The sequence below is a fragment of the Myxine glutinosa genome, chromosome 3, assembly GCF_964187855.1.
Source record: "Myxine glutinosa chromosome 3, kmMyxGlut1.1, whole genome shotgun sequence".
NCBI lineage: Eukaryota > Metazoa > Chordata > Myxini > Myxiniformes > Myxinidae > Myxine > Myxine glutinosa.
This window is the reverse complement of record NC_136263.1, coordinates 98,020,870-98,043,472: the sequence shown is the minus strand read 5'-3', so window position 1 is coordinate 98,043,472 and position 22,603 is coordinate 98,020,870. Positions and strand designations below refer to the sequence as shown.

Genomic DNA, 22,603 nt, shown 5'->3' with positions numbered 1-22,603 from the left:
AATACAAATGCGTTCACTTCGGTCTATTTTTCAGGATAAATCAAAGTCGACCTAGAACGACACTTCGACGTCACGACGTCGACTGATATGCCTCCGCCCACATTATTCCATCATTATATTACTTGTACCAAGTTTGCTTTAAATCCATTCAGCCGTTCTCAAGTTATGACATTTTTACCTGACATGACCGTTGACCCCAAAATCGAATCAGTTAATCTGTACATCATTATACATACCTGTGCCAAGTTTGAATTAGATCATTTCAGCCGTTCTCAAGTTATAGACCTATTAGGGCTTTGACCTTTGACCTCTGGGTCCCAAATTCTAATCGGTTGATCTTTACGTCATTATACATACCTGTACCAAGTTTGAATTGGATCACTTCAGCTGTTCTCAAGTTATAGACCTATTAGGGCTTTGACTTTTGACCTCTTGGCCCCAAATTCTAATCAGTTAATCTTTACGTCATTATACATACCTGTACCAAGTTTGAATTGGATCACTTCAGCTGTTCTCAAGTTATAGACCTATTAGGGCTTTGACTTTTGACCTCTTGGCCCCAAATTCTAATCAGTTAATCTTTACGTCATTATACATACCTGTACCAAGTTTGAATTGGATCACTTCAGCCGTTCTCAAGTTATAGACCCATTAGGACTTTGACCTTTGCCCCCAAAATCTAATCAGTTGATCTTTACCTCATTATACAATATACATACCTGCGCCAAGTTTGGCTAAGATCCCTTCAGCCGTTCTCAAGTTATCCCGGTGACAAAAACCTATCACTGACGGACAGCCGGACAGACAACCTGAAAACGTAATTCCTCCGTGACTTTTTGGCAGAGGCATGCATAAAAACATTTTGCATAAGTAATTATGTCTGTTATCTATCTATAATTCCAGTAATCTCTGTCTGTACGTTTGTACGTTTGTCTGTGACCGCTGTTTCTCGACAACCACGGGTCCGATATACTTTTAACTTGCCAGGTATATTGCTGGGGACCCGAGGATGTGCCTTTTCAAGGTTTCATATTAATCGGACAATTACTTACCGAGCTATGTCCAAAAAACGATTCAACCAATCAGAGAGCAGCGAACTATCGCGTGTGCCGAACGTGGCGGGCACACTCTGCCTCGGATGGCACATTTGAGAGCGTATTCATTTATTTCACGTTTGCAAACTATGTTGGCGTTAAACTATGTTTTACAACTAATAAAAACGAATTTGCGATTCATTCGCTTTCCTGCGCGTTTGTGCACGCGATGGCGATTTCTTTACCAAACTCCGGAAGCCGTTCGCTTTGGACCAAACCATTGCATGTAAATAGAGGGGGGGGATTGTCACCACTCGAAAGCCGTTCGCTTTGGACCAAACCATTTCATGTAAATAGAGGGGGGGGATATAATTTTAGATATAGATATAGTACGGGCATGCCCTAGTATTGGAAATGTAGACTATGGCTTGCAAACCGAGCCTCAAGGGTGGTGTACAGAAGCGTTTTTCATGAAAAGAAATACCAATAAATACAAGGCGCATGGAGGTGAAATGAGGCTTTGGAGTTTGGCACGCTCATGAGGCTGCACCGTAGAATAAACTGCTCCAAGCCATCGTTTTTGACCGTCTTTTTACTCATGTTCTATATTTATGGATTAAGGTAAAGTTGAGTCTTTAGTGCTTTTGAGCACATCCAAACCAATTAGATTCAAACTTGCTTGACTTTACATGAATCTCGCAGGATCTATCAACAATGGGAAACGACTTGCTTGTGATGTGCAATAATTCCATGTTTTGCAATTTAGTGAAGACTGGTAAACACTTCACAGTTACAAAAAGATCTTCAGTGTTTATTGGAACCAGATAGTGGGGCAACTTAGCATAACAATTGTGCATTTTGTGAGGAAAGCACCAAATTTGGCACACTAGTAGACTATCCTATTATGAACAGATTTGGATATTGGGCTATCTCAAATTCAGCCCCTGATGGCTGTGGCAGCCATTTTCCAAAATGACACCTTCAGCTTGTTCCGACAAATTGCATCATCAATTGGCTTGGTCCTTTCCACCAGGCATTCTCTGGTGAAAGCCTGGAACTACTCTTGGCCAATCTTCTTCACATTCCTGACAGTCTCAACTGCAGCAGGACCTGCAATTTCCTTTGTGTCAAGGACAACCAGATCCATGCTCTCTTCCTCAAAGGGGTTGCCAAGCTCTTCCATGACGCTGACAAGGGCGTGGACATCCTTGGCGAAAGAGGTCTGCACACTTGGTGTCTGGTCGTGATGACATGTGTCCTCTCGCCTCCCCCAGTGTTGATGGCCATCTTGCAACTCTTCTATGGGCCCGGCAATCATCCAACGCCGCAGGGCACTTGGGTTGTCAGTGAGGCCGACTGCTCCACCATCTCCTTTAATGCAGGCGTTATTCTGTTCATGCGCCTGGTCGATTGGGATCGAAGAGAACACCTTCTTCGTCTTCTGTACAGTGAAGTTGCCAGCCCTGAATTCTCTGGCTCCATCTGGGTGCTTTATTGGGAGTGCAACCATGTCCCTCAGGTGAACAGGGACCCACCTGGCATAGTGTGTGTGGTCTAAGGCATGGAACCATGGGACCAGTTCCGTCAGGGCATCAAGGTACATCGTGAATGAAGCCTGCCGCAGAGAATGCACGTAGACCAGTACCAACATCTCTAGTTCCAGCACAGTTGCCCAGTACTGAAAGTTGGGAATGTCTTCTCCTCTCTGGTGACACCAGTCTTTGAACTCAGGCAGGTCTTCTGCATCGTCAGCATATGTCATGCAGTGGCGTTCATATGCACGGTGTTGCAGGATGTGCAGTGCCACTGCAGTGATTTGATGAGCTCTTCTTGTGCGGGTGATGTGGGCAGCTCGCAGGAAGGAGTCGGCCGTCCCTGGCGTTGCAAATCTGCAAAATCTGCAAATCTTGCAAAAATCAAATCTCTGAATCTGAGATGGCCCAATATCCAGATCTTTTCATAATATGATAGTCTACTAGTGTGCCAAATTTGGTGCTTTCCTCACAAAATGCACAATTGTTATGTTATATTGAGCTTAGCTGCCGGACTAAGAGGCAAGTCATTCTCTTCACTGCTACTCTGTACCACTCTGGATATGGTCAACAAGATGCAATCATCAGAGCTTGATCTACTCAATGGATGCAATTGTAACACCTGGATAAGATTATTGAGGCCCTACAACATTTAAAACTGGTGTAATTGTGGTTGGATAGCCCAGCATTCCAGTTCAAGAACAGATTTATTGCAGAAGCCATTCCAGTTCTTGTGAATATGCATGCAGTCAAGGTGGAACGGAACCTTTTCTAGATTTCCCATGGCGAAGGGCCAGTGGACGGCATCACAGTATGTTCGGTCACAAAGACCACCATGACAATGTTACAGCATTTGTGGCAGCCATTTCTCGTATTAGTAAAGGACCAAATCTTCAAAATAGTCCTAACTCAGTAAAGAGCACCCATACCTCCGCCTGGTGAACAGTGTACGTTTTGTATCTCGGAGTAGACCAGGAAATCACAATACAGAATTGCATTTAATCAAAAACAATCGCAGGAATCACCATAGCTCCATTCTTTCAAACCCTGATCTACCCCTCGTTTTTGGCCGTATCAATCAATGGTGAAGAATCACTTTTAAAATTCTACTAGCTGGATCTGGATCTTCACCAAAATTGAATCGATTCTTCCTTGTCACACACACAACCTGTCCAACAAGTTTTGTCCAAATCCATCCATAACTTTTTGAGATATCCTGCTATGTATCGTTTTTGGCCCGATTTCCCAATGGCGAAGAATCACTTAGAAATATTAAATAACTCTCATATCCGAATCCATAAATCAGATCTTCACCAGAATCGAATCGTTCTCGTCAGACACCCCAACCGGTCCAAGTTTCGTCCAAATCTGTCCACAACTTTTTGAGATATCCTGCTATGTATCGTTTTTGACCCTATCTCCCAACGGTGAAGAATCACTTAAATTCAAGTAGCCGAATCTGGATCTGCACCAAAATCTAATCATTTTGTCGGTGTCACATATGCTACATCTCTGCCAAATTTCGTCCGAATCTGTCCACAACTTTTTGAGATATCTTGTTCACAGACAGACAGGGATGAAAACATAACCTCCATCAACCTTTGGTGGTGGAGGTAAAAATGAATTGATAAGGCATTTCATGGTATAATTGTACATATAGCATTTTCTTTATGATTTTGACCTGCTGGATCGGAAAATGCTGTATACCAAGACCGAACTTTAGTTTTTGACCCCCAAAATTGCAAAAAACGAATTTGTGGCTTTTATTTGCCTGGAACCTACATTGGGCAGATGGGGCTCTCATCGCTCGACCTCTCGCGTCTTTCCAACATTTTCCTCACTGCAACATCATATTTAAATTTCTCTCGGCTGCACTTGGTAAATATCCAGGGTCGGAAATTTACCAAGTACTCTCACCTGTCAAGTATAAGGCAATAATATGTCAACGTAGACATATTTCCTTGTATTTTACAAGTGGTTATCAGCCAAGAGAGAACAATGGGAGCCACATCTAATCTAAGAGGCTGACACATCATTTTCTCTGTGCATCATTTGCCAAGACAACAAGAAGGATAGACTTTTCGCTGGCAGAATGCAAGGACTTCAAAAGCTTCATGAATGTGCACTTCAAAGAAAAAAGCTGAAATACCTAAAACAGAATTATCATCGACAGGATTCAAAATTCGGAAGCATCTAAATATACTCATTCTTGGCATAAATCATGCTACTTGTGGTTCAAAGACAAGGGAAAACATTTGATCGATTGGAGTCTACTTCAGTCAAACTTGAACCAAGCACCAGTCAGTAGCAGTGATGTTCATACAAAACTTTGAAATTCCATTGTCATTTTTAGTTGTCACAATTTAATTATTAATTGTCACAATTTGAACATAATTTGAATGTAATTGAACATTTAATTGTCACAATTTGGTTAGCCATTGTGCTTGGACTTATGCATGTTCTCAGATATCGAAGAAAGATAGCCTCTATTCAGTAACCTCATTTGACACTAAATGATTGAATTGTTCCTGCTCCGTCTGTAAGCAGCCTGGTGCTTTGGGTGTTTTGTGTGGGTTTTTGGGGAAAATATATTTTGCTGTGGCAAGTAATTTTCCCCGTCATTTTTGCAGGGGTCAGTGGCCCACTTGATGTGCAGGTGAAAATCGGGTGGGGGAGGAGGAGAGGGTGGGGTTATTTTTTGCCCATGACCTGACCTTGAGTGCCCACCCCTAGCTCTTATGCAAAATTTGGTGGAGATTGGCCCAGCCCTGTTTTGTTTTATTTTTGAGCATACATACATACATCCATACCATACCATACCATACCATACCATACCATACATGTGGTGGACTAAAAAATGGAAACACCAATGTAAAGTCATTTAATAGGGCAATGGGCCATCATGTATGGCCTCTGTGCACCACGGCATATAATCAGGATGTGGCACCATTCTTCCATGAGAAAATCGACTCACCTTTTTGATGGAGGTGGAAAACACTGTCTCAGGCATCGTTCTGGAATATCCCATAAATGCTCTGCTTCAGATCTGGTGGCTGAGAAGGCTATGACATATAGATAACATCAGCTTCATGCTCATCAAACCATTGGGCTACACGTGCTCTATGGTTGGGAGCATTTGGGGTAGGGGGTCTCTTCTTGCAACCATACTAGCCATAATTATAGGCAACCAGGCTTGTGCAGAATTTTTATGCCACCAAAGACGAAGTCGCCAGAGGCATTATGCTTTCTGGTGTCTGTCCGTCCGTGATGGGTTTTCATTACCATGAGAACAGCTGAAGGGTTTTAAATCAAACTTCAATCAAGTATGTATTATAATGCAAAGATGAACTGATTTGATTTTGGTGTCAAAGGTCAGAGTCTGTAATAGGTTTTCCTTTCTGTGATAACTTATGAACAGCTGAAGGGAAGTCAAGTCAAACTTGGTACCAAGTCAAACCAAGTCAAACTTGGTACAAGTATGTTTAATCATGTAAAGATAAACATTACATTATGGGGTGAAGGTCAGAGGTCTCGTTCGGTAAAAACTCTGTTACTGCGCTACCTTGTGAACCAGTGAAGGTATTTTGACCAAACCTGGTATAAGTATATATTATGATGCAAATATGAACTGATTAGATTTTGGTGTCAAAGGTCAGAGGTCATCCCAGGTAAAAATGTGATACTTGAGAACAGCAGAATGGATTTAAATCAAACTTGGTGCAAGTATGTGTAATGATGTAATAATGTGGATGGAGGCATATCAATCAGTCGTGATGTCAGTGCTGTTCTAGTTCTACATAACCCAAAGCATGCTGGGATGGTATTTGCTTAATTAACACATGGGCCACCTGTGTGGAAGCTGTGGCTTGGTGTCTCATTTACCCATGTCTTTCCAATTTTTTTTTGGCCACTACTTGTACATACACACACTTTTATCTAATAGAATGTAGCACCCGTGCAAATTAAAAGACTCGTGCAACTAACTCTAAGATGCTGTTGTTGTGCAACTTACTCTGGATTTCAAAATGACTTGAATTATTGGGAAATATGCCAGGGGCATAGAAAAGGCCCCTTTTTATGGGATGTGCTCTGTAGCAAAGTATAGAAAAGAAGGGACATTCCATAGCTTGTTGAAAATGCCAAACAAGGGAAAAGAAGGGACATTCAAAAAATATTGTGTGCATGCTGGACAACCCTTTTGTTTTTGGGAGGAACCAAGTAAAGCTCAAGAAAAGTTAATATAACAACAACAACAACAACAACATGCATTTTAAGGCCATGTTCCCTGCTAGAGCGGGGGTTAGCCTTGCGGTCCCCATGAAAATCTTCTCCATTTTGCCCTATTTTCTGCATCTCTCCTTGTTAACCCCCTTGCCCGCATTTCTTCTTCCACCATCTTTAGCCAAGTCTTTCTCGGTCTTCCCCGTCCTCTACTTCCTTCTACATTAACTTCCATCACTCTTCTCAACCAGTCACTTTCATCCTTCCTCAATACATGACCAACCAATCTCAACCTGTTCCTCTTCACAGCATCAATCACAGGCAATATTCCCATCATCTTTCGCAATTCATCATTTGTCTTCCTCTTTCTCAACAATACTCCGCACATCCATCGAACCATTCGCATTTCCACCCTTTCCAGCCTTCGTTGCTGCTCTACATTCATTACCCATGTCTCGCTCCCATAAATCATAACACTTCTCACACATGCAGCATACACCTTTCCCTTCAGCTTCAGCGACACTCTCCTCCTCCTCATCAGCACGCCACTCAGTTCCCGAAACTTCTTCCATGCACATCTCACTCGAGCAACCGTTGCCGAGTCTGATCCACCTTCTCCATTCAGCATGTCTCCGAGGTAGCAAAATGTTTTCACACCTTCCAGCTTCACGCCGTCTCCAAGATCCAACTCAACATTTCCTCCATCTGCAGCTCCCTCTGTGCACACCTTACATTTGAATGTAGCTGCCACACTGGTTAATGACCCTCTCAGACCACTACATTTTTGATGAACCCACTCAGCACACATTGTACATTGAATGGAGTTCACTCCGACACCCTTCCTGCACACAGCACACGGCCACTTCCCAGTTCTTTCCACCTCACCACATGCTTTACCACTTGCCATCACCTTTGTCTTTCCGATATTCACCTTCAGACCTTTTGTCTCCATACATTCCTTCCACTTGTTCATCTTTTCCTTCAGTCCATCCATACTTTCCGCAATCAACACCAGATCATCTGCATACAACAACTCCCACGGTAAACCCTCCTTTACGGTCTGAGCCAGCACCTCCATCACAGCTACAAATAGTAGTGGACTTAGTACCGACCCCTGATGCACTCCCACCTTCACCTCAAACTCACCACTGTTCCCGTCCTTCGTCCTTACAGCTGTGCGTGCTCTTTTGTACATTGCCATCACTACTCTGATCAACCATTCCTCCACTCCTAACTTCCTCAATGCCCATGTCAATACTTTGCGTGGAACCCTATCGAATGCTTTCTCCAGATCAACAAACCCAAAAAAACAACTTCTTCCTCTTATCCATGTACTTCTCCTGCAACTGCCTCACAATGAAAAGCGCATCTGTCGTTCCTCTTCCTGGCATAAATCCAAACTGCATTTCGTCGATCTTCACTTTCTTCCTTATCTTCCTCTCCAACACCCTTTCCAATACCTTCATTCCATGCTCCAATAACTTTATCGCTCGGTACGAGCCACACTCCAGAGGGTCACCTTTCCCCTTGTATAGAGGGACGAGGGTACTCAGTTCCCAATCCACTGGAATGCGGCCTTCTTTCACCACCAGATTACAGATCTCTGTCATTCTCTTCACACCCCAACTTCCTGCTGCCTTCAACATATCTCCCACAACTCCCGTCGGCCCTCCCGCTTTTCCACTCTTCATTGCTTTTATCGCTTCGTCAACTTCCTTCTCAGTGATCTTCTCTGCCGGTCCTAAAACTGGGTTACTCTCTGTTGCCATCCCATTCATTCTCTGTATTCAACAGCATTTCCATATATCTTTTCCATCTTCCTTTAATTCCATCTGGGTCGACAACGATTTGTCTCACTTCATCCTTCATTAATCATTCAATCCTTCATTAAGAAAAGTTAATATAAAGGGGCGCCAATTTGATTCGAAAAGCTGCATGAAGAAGTAAATTTATTTTAACCAATATATGTCGGGATCCCCTTTTTATTAACTTTTGTAGAGCATTACTTGGTTCCTCCTTGCTCTAGATTAGTTCATATAACTATGTATGTATTTTAGACCTCAAATGACAAATCTTGTAACGAGTTCATCATGTAAAATAGGGAGGCGATGGGGAGAGAAATTATAAAGCTGTCATAACATGTACAGTCACGTGAAAAAGTAAGTACACCCCATGTAAAGTTTTGACTTTTTCAACATACAGCTATTTGATCTTCATTTCAACAATATTGATAGATAAAGGTGATATAATATAACAAATATCATGAAACATTTACATTTTGTAGTCGATTGTATAATTTAAATAAACATAAATGCAAATTTTGCATGTGGAAAAAGTAAGTATACCCTTGGCTCTAATCGGTGGTATTGCCTCCTTTGGCAGAAACAACCGCAAGTAGGCGTTTCTTATAACTGTCTGCCAGTCTCTGACATCGACTGGCAGAAATTTTTGCCCCCTCCTCCATGCAGAATTATTTCAGCTGTGTGATGTTTGAGGGGTTTCTTGCATGCACAGCTCGTTTCAAATCCCCCCACAACATCTCGATGGGATTTAGATCCGGGCTTTGACGTGGCCATTCCAAAACCCTCCATTTCTTTCTTTTCAGCCATTCCTTGGTGGATTTACTGGTATGTATAGGGTCATTGTCATGTTGCATGGTCACCTTCGGTTGACCTTCAACTTTCCGACAGATGGCCTCACATTATCCTCAAGCACCCGCTGGTACAATGAGGAATTCATAGTGGATTCTATGATGGTGAGTTGCCCAGGCCCTGATGCAGCAAAGCTGCCCCAAACCATAATATTTCGACCACCATGCTTTACAGTTGGTATTACGTTATTGTGGTCAAATGCTGTCTTTGGTTTTCACCAAATATGTCTTCTGGTGCTGTGGCCAAATAGCTCTACCTTTGACTCATCTGTCCAGAGCACGTTGTTCCAGAAGTGCTGTTCTTTGCCTGGGTGTTCATTGGCAAACTTTAGTCTTGCCCTGATGTTCTTTCTGGACAGCAAAGGTTTCCTCCTGGCACACCCCCCATGTAGATCAAATTTGTGCACCGGCTCTCTCATGGTAGACTCGTGCACTTTGACATCAACAGTGGCAAGAGCTACCTGTCGGTCCCGTGATGACATTCTGGGGTTCTTAGAGACTTCTTTCAGCATCTTGCGGTCTGCTCTCGGACTGAACTTGCTGGGGCGGCCTGGCCTGAATAAGTTGGCAGTTGTTTGGAATCTTCTCCACTTGTAGATGATCTTCTGGAAGGTCGAATGATTGATTTCAAATGGTTTGGAGATCTTTTTATATCCCTTCCCAGACTCGTAGGCATCTATAACCTTCTTTCTGAAGGCCTCAGAAAGCTCTTTTGATCTCGGCATGGTGATGCCGCACACTTCAACAACAAAGAGCAAACCAAACAATGTCTGAGGTTTAAATAAGACAGGTTCCTCCAAGATCCTCTCTAACGAGGTTCTAATCATTTGCACCTGAGCTGGTGCACCTGATTATAATTTTAGGTATTTGAAGTAGTGATAAATGTAGGGGTGTACTTACTTTTTCCACATGTGAAATTTGCATTTATGTTTATTTAAATTATACAATCGACTACAAAATGTAAATGTTTCATGATATTTGTTATATTATATCACCTTTATCTCTCAATATTGTTGAAATGAAGATCAAATAGCTGTATGTTGAAATATGTTGAAAAAGTCTAAACTTTACATGGGGTGTACTTTTTTTCATGTGACTGTATTTTGAGGATATAAAATATGCCAATAGTGAAGCAAGCATTGCACACGCATTTAATAATGAAATTTTATCTTTGTATCATTGAAACTTTTAAAATGTGGGATTTGATCTTGATAATGAGCTGAACAAATAACGCAAGTGCCGTTGTTAAAGTGCCCATAAAATTTGAACACCCTGATGCAATATACACAATAGTTACCCAAAAGTTTTTACATTGTACACACGTGCATATTCAACATATGTGGCGAGGTGTACAGGCCAAACCATTGTCCATCATGCTACCTGCCTCGTATTGTGAAAAATATGGAATGAATGAAAATCTACGATTTATCAAGTTTAACAGGCGCAAGATAGAGTAACGTGTTTATCACACTTCATGACTACTGTGCTCTGAGATGGCAGTAATCCCATAACATGTGATAAACGGTGAGCTCTTGACTTCACACTTTTGGGAAATAAAAAACATGCAATCGTGCATTTGTTTTAGCCCAATCATCATCTGCACGAAGACCCTGCCCACCCGTGAGAACACTTGACAGTGTTTTGCATGCCTTTCTGGAGTGTGGTGGTGGGCCATGGATTGAAAAGTACTGTATGAAGCTTAGCATCCTCAACACTGCTCCTGCTTGATGTGTGGGGTTCCACCTGGAGGTGCCAGACTTCAGCTCAGTTACCTTGCGTATGCTGAATGCTTTAAACCCTGCAGTACTGCACCATCACCATGGAAACTATAGGAAGATAAAGAATCCTTGAAGACAGACTTTGTTTTGGTTGTCTGTTCAAATGAAGATTCCTTTGGCTCCGTGGGAGTGCACTGGCTTAATGGTACAGAATTGTATTATTTCGTACTGACTTCGTGACAGTCACCGGGGACTTGACTTGGTGGAGTTTTGATTTTCTGCACAGGATATGGATGTGTTGTTTTTGGTTAAAAGGTAAATCTATTTTTGTACCATTCCCAAAAAGATAGTGTGGTTTTAAAGGTTTGTGTCTCTTTTAAAGGTTATGTTCATGATATCACCTTGCCTTCATTTCATTGTATGCAACATCCTAATGTGGAAATGTCCAAAGTGACTGTCTAACAATTTTGAATCAAGGTACAGACGAGCTTGAATGGAGAAATATGAATCATCTTTGTCCACACAAGTTTTATTGCTTCCTCATTATAACATCACAATCAGTTATGATCAGAAAATTTTGGATGCTTTTCATGGTATTTCATTTTTGAATACTCCACTGCAATCTTAAATTGGACACATTTTGAGTTTGGCACAATTTTCTCTTGCCAAGAAAAACATCCGATGGGCCCTTTTGTAAATGGAATTTTGACCTTCTCCTCTTTGTAAAGGAAAAATGGAATTGCCCTGTCTATTAAAAGGATCCATCCCTGACTTTCTCTTTCTGCAGTCGTAATGCTAGCTACTCTATATTGGTTTCAACAACTGTCACACCTCCCAGCAGGTATGGGACAAAAAGATCTCCATGTCGGTGGTTAATTTGGCACGAATAGTCGTCTCTGAACAACCTCAGCAGGATGCCCACAGGATAGCTGAGCGGAGCTTTTTGGCGTTTTGCGTTGAGGTCATTAAGCACAGACCTAATCTGTGCATCTAACACATTAATAAACAAATAACTGACCAAATACAGCACTGGAGTATCAGGAGGAACCCAAATAGACAGATGGAGTCATCAGGAGGAACCTGCATAGGATTCGACTTCTACTTTACCATCATCAAACCCAGGCCAGCCTGAGCTGGTGACAAGACGGAGAAACCTGCTACGCATGGCAATGCTTGTGCAAGTAGTGTAGGTCGTTGGCAGGAGTGTGCAGCGGACTGCACACTGATGCGGGTCTTGTCCCTGCCGCGCCTTCTATGCTGGTACCAACTGCGTTTCCTGGTGCACCAGCTTCCTTACAAACCGTGACTTGTGCCGCACATCCAAGCCTCCACAAACTCCAAGCATGAACAGCAGCGAGCCAATGACGGACCATGGTCCTGGGCGAAAGGACTATGAGGACCACAAGCCAACGACCGTGCTTGCGGTATGTGCACCATTAGAATGTCCCACAGGGCCCATCAAACTGTCCATGGCGCGTGCCCATTGGCCGACAGCCTGACGGGTGGTGATATGCCGGCAAGCCAAGAAAATTCCACCGGCACACATGGTGATTTATGGGTTTGCTTACCAGCCCCTGATGGCTTTTAGCCTGACAAATGCCCATCTATCATTATATTGGCTTTCCCCGTGTCTTTACACTGACCCCTCGATTGTGGTTGTTGGTCATGCTGATTGGTCAGTATCTAAAGAAGAAATTCCATATAATGGACGTAAGACTGGGGAAGTTTCAAGAATGTAGGGAAGGCAGGGGTGTGCATGTAGGGGGAGGGGGTGTCGAAATCATTCAAAACACTTGCCCCATGCGTTTTTACATTTGCAGGAATCACACCACACTTGTGCTAACATGTACTATGAAATAAGTAGTCTATTCTATCCTCGATTGTACCTCCGAGGCTAGATCTGTTATAATATTTGATACATTTTGTGCTTGCCCACAACAGGCCAGATGGCATTCCACGTACATGTTAGTCACTGTGCACCTTGTGTGGATGTTGCGGTCTTCTGCCAAGTTGTGGTAACTAAAAAAAAAAAAACAGCCCCTTTTTTTTTTCTTTTTCAAAATTGTTTGGTATTATGTTGTTTTGCTTGTATCACGATGAAAGCATTTGGAGCTGTTTGGCCATTTGCTTCAAATAATGTTTATTCTAACTTGCCTCTGGTTGTTTTGGTTTTGCTTTAAAAAAATTTTGGCTTCAAAACCCTGTTTGCCCATCTGCTTCTGTGAACAATTCCCCGGCAGGTATGGGACTGTTTTTTTTGTTGTTTTTTTTTGTTTGTTTTTCTTTGATTGTAATTTTTTTTTGAACTTTCATTTTAAAAAAAAAATATATTTTTTTTTTTTTACTTTGATTGATTGGAAGGACATCGGGAGAAAATGGACAAATCAACATCGTATTTGGGATTTGAACCGAGGTTGCCAACGTCCTGACCAAAGTGTTCCAAAGGAAGCGGTAAATAGGCCAACCCCCAAAACCCTTGCTTGTTTGCCTGATGTAGATGTTCAAGAAAATTTTTGCAAAATTATAATTTTATCCATTTAAGTGGTTTTGCATTGTCTTTTGAGGCGTGGTCAAAGGTCAAAAATATTTTTCAATTATTATCGATTACATTTTAACTCCAACTTGGTAACTGGTACGACCACTGAGGGTGGACATTGCATTTTATTTAAAAAAACAAAAAACTTTTTTTTACTGCTTTACATGCATAAAAAAATGAACTGCATCATAAGTGCACATCCTCCTACTCACGGTCAAGCGCACAAATTCATAAATTCCAACATTTATCCAATTTAATGGGTTTTGTGTGTTTGGGATCAACATTTGGGCATAATGTCTACATAATCAACCACTCAAACAGCGAATTGCAAGGTTTGCATCGTCGCATAATTCAACGATAATAATGGGGTCCTTTTTATTTATTTAAATTTAAATCTCTGTGTATTTAACAGACATTGATAATACGTACTTGACTAGCCTATTATCTTTTCAATTTGCATGTATCGATATATGGTTAAGATTCTCAATTGGATTCAAGTTTAGGTTTTGGCTGGGCACTCAAAGGCTTTCACGTTCTTGGTCTGAAGCCATTCCAGTGCTGCTCTGGCTCTATGTTTGGGGACTATTGTCCTGTTGGAACGTAAATCTTCGCCACAGTTTAAGGTCTATTGCACTCTGAAGCAGGTTCTCCTCAAGGATTTGCCTATATTTGGCTCCATTCATTGTTCCCTCTATCCGTGCAAGTCTCCCAGTCCCTGCTGCTGAAAAGCATCCCAATAGTATAATGCCACCACCATGCATCATGGTAGGGATGGTGTTGGATGGGTGATGAGCTGTGCTCGGTTTCTGCCAGACATAGCGTTTTGCATTCAGTCCAAAGAGTTCAATTTTCATCTCATCAGACCAAATAATCTTTTGCGTCATCCTATCAGTCTTTCATATGTCTTTTTGCAAACTCCAGGCCTGATGGAGATGAATTTTATTCTTTCCATATTGTGTCATGTTCCTTTTCTCAGGAGTAAACCATATAAACCTTATTGACTCAAGAAATTTCAGCTTTTCATTTTAATTGTTTTGTAAAAATAAAAAATAAATAGTTCCAATTTGTCATTCATGGGTATTGTGTAGATCAGTAATTTTTTTATAATCTCAATTTAATCCATTTTAAATTCAGGCTATAACACACACCACAAAATGTGAAAAGGTCAAGGGGTGTGAATACTTTCTGAAGGCACTGTATATCGGTTTTAGCCCGAACTCTCTCAATGGTGAAAAATCACTTTTAAAATTCTCTGATCTGGATCCGGATTTGAATCTTCACCAAAACAGAATTTATTCTTCCTTGTCACACACCCAACCTGTCCACCAAGTGTCGTCCAATTCCATCCACACCTTTTTGAGATATCATGCTACATTATCGTTGTTTCCTGATCTCTCAATGTTGAAGAACCACTTTACAAAAATTATCAGATCGGATCGGATCTTCACCAAAATTTTATTTCGTCTTTGTCACATACCCAAACCTCTCCACCAAATTTCGTCTGAATCTGTCTGCAACTTTTTGAGATATCCTGTTCACAAAGACAGACAAACAGGCCTCCATCATAACTTCATAACCTCCATCTTCAGTGGCATGGGTAAAAACATGGGTAAATCGTACACCATTAAAATTTTGGAGCAGGCATCGCCACCGCTTCACTTCATGTTGCAACGGCTGTTAGCAGAGTGGTCATCTTGCATTTCCAACAAAGATTTCTGAATTCAGTACTGCATTAATCTCAAGGTAAACTTTGGGGATTGGATTTTGAACATCAGGATCGGTTTTAAGCTAGTTTCATTATACTTAGAAGCACCCTATGGTAGCGATTGCTTAGAAGCACCCATTATACTTATAGTCAGGTTCACTATGTTTTTTTCGTTCAAAATCATGGTAGATTAGCAAACCTATACATTTTTGGAAACGTTATTACATGGAAAATCTGAAAATCAATGTTTACATTTGCCAATTCCGACCAATTCAATTCGACCAATCGCTTCGATCGACCAATTCGATTCGATTCGATTCATCGAATTCGATTCGATCGACCAATTCGATTTGCCAATCAATTTGACCGACCTTTGCTTGTGTGGAACGGACTGTGAAAACGATGCGGACTATATTGTCGGATACGACACACAGGACAGTGATGACGAACTCTAAATGGCATATTCTGTAATCGTGTATGTTTGATGCCATTGACTGCCTGTGTATATTTTGTCATTGACTGCCTGTGTGAAGTTATGTGATGTGAAGTTATACTGACTGCATGTGTATATATGATTTTGCTGACTGCCTGTGTATGTTTGGTGATATGAATTATTGTGACACATTTTGATGTTGTTAACTGCCTGTACAAAATGATAACATGTATTTGATTATGCAACTTATCACGAATATAAAGACATTATTTTGCAATTCAAAACCTTTGATTCGTGTCTTACCATTCCCCATAGCACTAATTTGATACTTTCATTGGATTCCTTGTCCCTGAAAATATAGGTTTAGTATATATTATAAAGTTTTTAGGGTAATTAGAGGCAGAAATAGAACAAAATATGTATTTTACAGTGGCCATTTTGAAAATCCAAAATGGCCGCCATACAGGTATCTCTCCAAATGTAAACATTGATTTTTAGTTTCCTTATGCTATAACCTTTCCAAAAATGTATAGGTTTGCTAATCTACCATGATTTTGAACGAAATATAATTTATTGACATAGTGAACCTGACTATTAGAAGCACCCTATTTTATTCAGACGTGTAATTCAAAATACCTCACTGCACTGGAAAACGTTGGGGACAGAAATACTACACTGTAAAGGGTGGTGATTTGTAATACCCTCTCCCACCCAGATACACGACACACATTTACATGGAGAATTAGCATCGTCCCTGCCCCCACTCCACAGACCACCGGCAAAGATACAAACACCCCTATACCCTAATTGGAGTCATTCTGTTCCTATGTAGCAAGTCTAGATGCAATCGGCCCAGAACTATGAGGAGTCATGCCAACAAACCCACAAACAAACACTTGTTTGCAAATTGAAGTAAGGGTTCCAAATGGTTCTCTTAATTGGAGGTATAATAATTTATTTTCTAATTGAGTATTTTTCTCCATTGTGAATTGGAGTCCATCTCACATCTCTAATGAATCATAGTGAAGTCAAAGCTCTGAACTAATGACGTATGCTCCATTGCTCCTCCAAGCCATTCAAATGAATTGCATGTTCTTTACCAGCTGCTTACTTTCATTACCAAGTCGTATTGATGGTACTGATTGTTTGGTATCATTATCTTTCCACCCTCAATCAATTTGCATTATCTACGTGAAACTACATGAAACCAGTATCAATCTTGCAGAACCAGAAGCAGACATCATGCTTGCATGCCACGTGGACTTCTTCCTCACATCAAGTTATGAAGATGTTCTTTTGAGTTCTTCCATCCCCCCTACTAAAGCATACACTTCAATTTTACTCTATTCTTGCACCCTATTTAGATATCAAATGCTAGTTTGTATGACTCATTGACTCTGAAATATTTTGGCATATTCTGAATGCCATTTTGAATTGTGTTGTGGAAACTACAAAACAAAACGGTAAAATGCCAGAACTGCCAATTTTAATTTGCAGCTTTAATGTAATTGGGCTAGATATACTATTACTCCAAAGATTCCACCAGAAGTACGTTTTCTTGAAAATATTACCTCTTAGTCAATTGAACACAATTTGCCACAGTTAATTTAGAATGTTCCGTATTCTTTTCTGCATGTCCTCTACAAACGATATGAGCCACTTAATCATCGTTGCTCTTATTTCAATTCCTTTTGGCAGGTTGATGCTGCAGCATCTTCATTGGCAATGGCGAGGCTAACCAAGGTATGCTTCTAAGCTGTTGTCGTCTTTATTGACTGTTTTGTGCAATTTGGTAAGTGATGACACTTTTTCCCCAATTCTGATTATAACAGACTGCTAACCTTGCTGAAGTGAATGCCTCTGAAGAAGATAAGATAAAGGCAATGATGTCACAGTCTGGACAAGATTATGATCCTATCAAGTAAGTTCAAACATTTTGTTCTGATGTTCAAAAGTTGCTGTCGGAACTAATTGGTCGATGGAGTTCGAAATGTTTGACCTGTTTTCCAGCTACGTAAAAAAACCAACTGGTCCACCACCGTCCACTTACACTTGCTACCGTTGCTTGAAGCCGGGACACCACATCAAAAATTGTGCCTTGTACGCTGCTGTAAGTTTTACAAGTTAGCAAAGCCTTTGTGTTGTCTGATTGACTTGGCAATTTTGTCATCATCTCACAGGCCTTTTGTTGATCTCTTGTTTTCAGGATAAGGCACCGGAAATGATAGCAAGAATCAAAAAGAGCACTGGTATCCCCTTGAGCTTTATGGTGGAGGTGGATGATCCTCATGTGAAAGGAGCCATGCTCACCAGCACAGGAAAATATGCTATTCCAACCATTGATGCGTAAGCTGTATTTATTTCCTCATTTATTTTTTGATCCGATGTGCTCTGTGTTGATTTCATTTGTTTTGGTTCATTATTCTGGGAATTTTATTTTTGAGAACTGTATTGGTGTACTAATAGGCTAAATAATGTGCAGTGTATCTGCACAAAACATTCAATGATTCGTGAGAAAGTTGATGCCAAATGAGCACAAACTGTGACTGCATTCCAAATGCAACTCAAAAGCATCAAAAAATGCAAAGCCCATCCACGTCTGTCTGCTTTGTACTCGAACTAAAGTAGACAAAAACATCAGCTGAAAAAAGAAGAAAAAAAAAAAGAAGTGAAATTTATTTATCAGTGTTCTCTATCATTAACCCTGGTGTTGGGCTTGCGGCTAGGGTGCCAGCTTAGGATCCTAGGATCCTGGGTTTGAATCCCGGTCGATCGCTGAATTAACGCCAGGGGGGTTGACTCAGCCTGTCATCCTTCCGAGGTCGGCTAATTGAGTACCTGTTCACTGGTAATTCCCTGTTTGTCGTAAAAGGCGACAAAAAGGGTTGGCGGCAGGAAGGGCATCCGGCCGTAAAACATTGCTTCAAAAAGGGGACCAACAAAAACAACAACAACCACGGTGCCCGAAAAAGGCCAACCCCCGCTTTGCGGGGAAAAATGGCCTCTAAAGGAGTGTTCTCTATCATGCTAAAATATGCAATTTAGTGTCTGGCAGCTTTATTTTTATTTTTTTATTTTTTTTTGATCATGATACATTCGGCTGTTACTTATCCAATCATAACCAAACTTGACAGGGAGACAAGGATCGCACGACGGAGGTTATAGCGATTTAACCCCCACCCCTCGGGTTTTTTTCCCCGCCAAGGGGATTTCGTGTTGATGTATATAGCCATATTAAAATAGCTTATTGTGGCGTTGTTCCAAGCTGGCATTTAATAACATGATAATGGCCTAATAATGTAGTTACAAAGAAATGTTTATCACGCTTATCACAATCTATGCTTATCGCGCCAACGAACGGACCTGATCGTATATCTACTGTGGTCTATATACCCCACAAGGGTTAATAATACTCTTCTGTGGCGTTTTTTTTGGGGGGGAGGGGGGGGCCGAAAAGAAAAGGAACAAAGATCTATTGGTGGAAGATGAGAGGTTGTCACCTTTCTTTGGGATAAAGGAATGCTTCACCTCACGAATAACATGGTCGCAATGATTTCTGGCAGACAAGAAAGCTCAATGCGAGTTTGAGGAAGAAAAGTTTTTCCATGTCTGATATGCTGCATCCCTTGCACGAATGGCTGCAGAGCAGGAATTATTGAACCAAGAGTTGGTAGGAGAGATAGACTTGAAAGAGAAGGGGATATAAGCTTCCATTCCTGCAACAATAACTTTCGCTATACGCTCAGCAGAGATATAGGCTTCGCCCGAGAGGCAGTAGTCTTTCCAGGGGAAATCAGAAAATAATTTTCATAAACCAGTCCAGTCGGCGTTATTGAAATTCCAATACTGTCATTTAGTCTGAGCAGTCAGTGGAGGAGTGTGGTAAGTAAAGTAATATTCACAAGATTCTGGTCTGAAGAGCCAATTGGAGGTGAAATTGTGTCGCTGTAACGCAATAGATTGAAGGTGAGGAACAAATCCAAAGTATTGGAAGAGTGGTCACGACGATCTGGGATATGGGTAGGGAGGGTGATAATTTGTTCCAAATCATTGAGAATGGAAAATGTAAGAGCTTCAATTCCCCCAACATCTGTGTGGGAATATTTCAACCACTCCCTGTGGTGTACATTGAAGTTTCCTAAATAGGGGAATTCTGCTTGAGGGTGCTCGGATGTCATGGCCTAATGGCAGGAATTACGATAATCAGAGAAAGCTATAAAGTTTGTAGAGTTGGGAGAGCAGTGTAAATGAAACAGAGAAAATAGTGATTGTTGGGTGACAAATCTTAAGCCAGATGACATCAAAATTTGGAAATTCGAGGTCCACAAGGCGTTTAGCAGGCTTGTTGGGAGTAGACACAGAATCCTCCTTTGAAGCAGAATCGTGAGTGAAGGTTGTAGTTTGAAATGTCAGAGGTAGACTATTCAGCATGGCAGAGGTATATGCTCTACCGAGTGCCGTTCTAGTATTTATTTTTCTTATCCTGTCTCGCTTTGTTTTGTTGACTAATAAGTTGTACTTTATAAAATGGCTATTAATTTATGCCATTCTCACTCGTGCTGTGCTTGTGTACTTGTGAATGTTTGTACTGGATATTATCTTTGATCAAAATGGATCGCATGTTTTTCGTGTATAAAACTCGTGTATTTAATTACCTTCGAGCATTGACTTGGCATTGGATAATGCAAGGTTGTTTTTTTATGTATGAGGTTCACTGCATATCAGCATTTATTGCAAATTTTTTTTTTGCAAAATGGCTGGAAAGTTTTGTTTAAAAATTTCAATACAGGTGCCGATTACAAAAATGCACAGGAAATGTGGACTACGACAAATTGTAAAAATCCTGTTTTAATTCTAAATTGTATTGTATTGCATTCCGAGAAATGATTAGAGGGACGTTGTGTGGCAGCGAGGCGTATGCATTGGGAAAGAAGGAAAAACCACCATTTGTACAAGGTTCGTCATCGTCATCGTCTGAGGAAGAAGACCCTGTCCCTGACGAGCTGTTGTGTTTGCTGTGCAAGGACCTCATGTCTGATGCCGTCGTCATCCCATGTTGTGGGAACAGCTATTGTGACGAATGTGAGTACTACTTGGGGCTTTTGGGATCGGTGTATTTTACAATCTGTTGTTTTTACAGATTGATGTTTGTGATGTTTGGAGATAAAGTGCCGTTCATTTTCAAATCGCGTGTAATCCTTGACGATGTTCATTGCCTGAGGAACAACTACTTTTCCAATGCTGGATTTGGGTCAGAATAGCGAGATTTGAGAGTCAGTCTTGCATGGGTTCAAGAAAATTCAGAATAACAAATCTGTGTGGCACTTTTGAGTTGTTGGAGTGTGTACACTTTTGAGTATCCTTTTATGTCGGCACTCGGGCATTTAAAACGTGGACTGTTGCTTTTTTCAGGTATTCGAACAGCATTACTTGACTCTGAGGATCACACCTGTCCTACTTGCCATCAATGTGACGTCTCGCCTGATGCACTGATCTCAAATAAAGTTTTACGACAGGTGTACCCTTTTAACTTTCTCATTTACTGGAAAGTGTCAAACGTCATTTTTCATTGCATTGTGAAATCGGTCTTGCACTTCTTTATAGCAAGAAGTGAAAAATCCCATAATCTTTTGTTGGTCTGAGTTGGAGCAGATTTGATGCGACTGTTGATCATTATGAATTTGGTAGACTGCTTTTACATTTTACAAATGTAATGCCACAGGTATGTATATACCATATATGTAGGTATGGTATGTGAATGGATGTACTGTCTGACACTGACATTCGCGGATTCGATATTTGCCTCGCGTATTCGCGGTTGATAAAATGTGACCTGCTTCTACACTTGTGGCCCTGTGCTTTGCATACATGTTTTTTTCACGGGCGTATTCGCGGTTTTGCTGATTTGCTTCGACATTCGTGGCCTTGTGCTTCGTCATTTTTTTGTGGGTAAGGGGTGTTGCAAAATAAATGATACTTTTTTCCCCAAAGATGGAATGAAATTTCAATCAGATGAAAATCCAACCAAAATCCAAAATCCAACCATGGTTCCTTGGCTTTATTTCATTCAAAAATTTAAAAAAACACGTTTAATACACGTCAATATGTCCACCATTAGCTTCAGAAACCATTTGAAGTCGACTTTTAAAAGATTTCAGCAAAGACACGAACATTAGTCGCAAATATGACGGGGACAACATGCGCGACACGTCATGATGACGCACGTGAAATTTGAATTAAAAAATCGCGGACATGTGGTCAATACAATCTGGGGGGGGGGGGGGGGGGGAAAGTATCATTTATTTTGCAACACGTGCTCAATACAATCTGGGGGGGAAATGAATGAATGAATGAATGGTCGTTTTAAGGCCATTTTCCCCGCTAGAGCGAGGGTTAGCCTTGCGGGCCCCATGACAATCATGGTTCCCTGTTTGAGGCAATGTTTTTATGGCCGGATGCCTTTCCTGACGCCAACCCTTGGTCACGCTCTTACGATGCGCAGGGATACGGTGTACCTACTAAACCGGGGTACACACCGGGATCATTCATCCCAGCAAGCTGGTACTCAATTTGCCGACCTCGGAAGGATGACAGGCTGAGTCAACCCCCCTGGCATTAATTTAGCGATCGACCGGGATTCGAACCCAGGATCCTCGGATCCCAAGCTGGCACCCTAACCGCTAAGCCAACACCAGGCTTAAAGTATCATTTATTTTGCAACACCCTATATATTCAGGATTTTTCTGATCTGCTTCGTGTATTTGCGGTTTTTCA

General features: G+C 41.2%; 1 protein-coding gene across 3 annotated transcripts in view; it reads left to right on the top strand.

Annotated features, from left to right (window-relative positions):
* Nucleotides 1-22,603, top strand: part of RBBP6 (RB binding protein 6, ubiquitin ligase) — a 164,555-nt gene that overhangs the window by 56,752 nt on the left and 85,200 nt on the right. For 2 of the 3 annotated variants that reach the window (XM_068110380.2, XM_068110379.2), the window contains exons 4-10: nucleotides 13,517-13,606; nucleotides 17,528-17,572; nucleotides 17,662-17,750; nucleotides 17,840-17,939; nucleotides 18,036-18,175; nucleotides 20,739-20,911; nucleotides 21,242-21,345. In XM_068110380.2, coding sequence (XP_067966481.2) covers nucleotides 13,517-13,606; nucleotides 17,528-17,572; nucleotides 17,662-17,750; nucleotides 17,840-17,939; nucleotides 18,036-18,175; nucleotides 20,739-20,911; nucleotides 21,242-21,345 — 741 coding nt within the window. The remainder of the gene's footprint in view (nucleotides 1-13,516; nucleotides 13,607-17,527; nucleotides 17,573-17,661; nucleotides 17,751-17,839; nucleotides 17,940-18,035; nucleotides 18,176-20,738; nucleotides 20,912-21,241; nucleotides 21,346-22,603) is intronic. The other variant, XM_068110381.2, reaches the window with a different exon arrangement.